At 46.7% G+C, this 1,007-nt stretch overlaps 1 protein-coding gene across 1 annotated transcript; it reads left to right on the forward strand.

Moving 5' to 3' along the window:
- Positions 1–93: 93 nt before the first annotated feature.
- On the forward strand, positions 94–996 carry LOC147819324 (uncharacterized; the record flags this gene model as incomplete). Its single annotated transcript, XM_087173060.1, has 2 exons — positions 94–593; positions 690–996. Coding segments are annotated over 2 exons (732 nt in total), but the record flags the coding sequence as incomplete, so codon positions are not given.
- Positions 997–1,007: the final 11 nt, after the last annotated feature.

A 1,007-nucleotide genomic window follows, 5' to 3' on the forward strand; every position in this document is an offset into this window, starting at 1 on the left:
GGGCCCCTCCTCTTCATCATCTACCTCCTTCCCCTCGGCAATATCTTCCACAAATTTAACATTGACTTCCACTGTTACGCTGATGACACCCAGCTCTACCTCTCCACTAAACCCTCATCCACTCTCCCGCCCACCTCCCTAACTGATCGCATCACTGAAATAAAAACCTGGTTCACTCTAAACTTCCTTAAATTAAACAGTAACAAAACCAAGGTTCTCCTCATTGGCACCAAATCTACTTTATCCAAAACCAACAGTTTTTCTCTCACTATTGATAACTCCTCCATTTCACCCTCCCCCCAGGTTAAGAGTCTGGGTGTCATCCTTGACAGCACACTATCCTTTCAATCTCACATCAGTAACATTACCCGGTCTGCCTACCTCCACCTACGAAACATTAATCGCCTCCGCCCCTCCCTTACCCCCCACACTGCCGCCATCTTTGTCCACAGCCTCGTCACTTCCCGTCTGGATTACTGTAACTCTCTCCTCTTCGGCCTCCCTCTTAAATCCCTCCATAAACTTCAATTGGTCCAGAACACAGCTGCCCGTATCATTACTCGTACCCCCTCCATCCACCACATCACTCCTGTCCTCCAACAGCTCCACTGGCTTCCGGTTCAGTTCCATATTCATTTCAAAGTCCTTCTATTAACATTTAAGGCCATCCACTACCTCGCCCCCCCATATCTGTCCGACCTCCTCCATGTTCCCACTCCCTCCTGCTCCTTCAGATCATCTTCCTCCACACACCTGTCTGTCCCCTCCGCCCGTCTCACCACCATGGGGAGTAGAGCATTCAGCCGCTCTGCTCCCCGTCTCTGGAACCTACTACCAGCCCAACTCAGAAATATCGATTCATTCCCCCATTTCAAATCACAACTCAAAACACATCTGTTTAAAACTGCCTTTTCCATCTGATGCCAATTGCTCTGTCACTTTTGTATTGTTTTTATTTTTATATTTCATTTTTATTGTTGTTAATTAATTAATTAATTCTTAATGTG

This window comes from Seriola lalandi, unplaced genomic scaffold, assembly GCF_002814215.2.
Source record: "Seriola lalandi dorsalis isolate HSWRI2012SDOR001 ecotype SW California unplaced genomic scaffold, Sedor1 jcf7180002054027, whole genome shotgun sequence".
Lineage (NCBI taxonomy): Eukaryota > Metazoa > Chordata > Actinopteri > Carangiformes > Carangidae > Seriola > Seriola lalandi.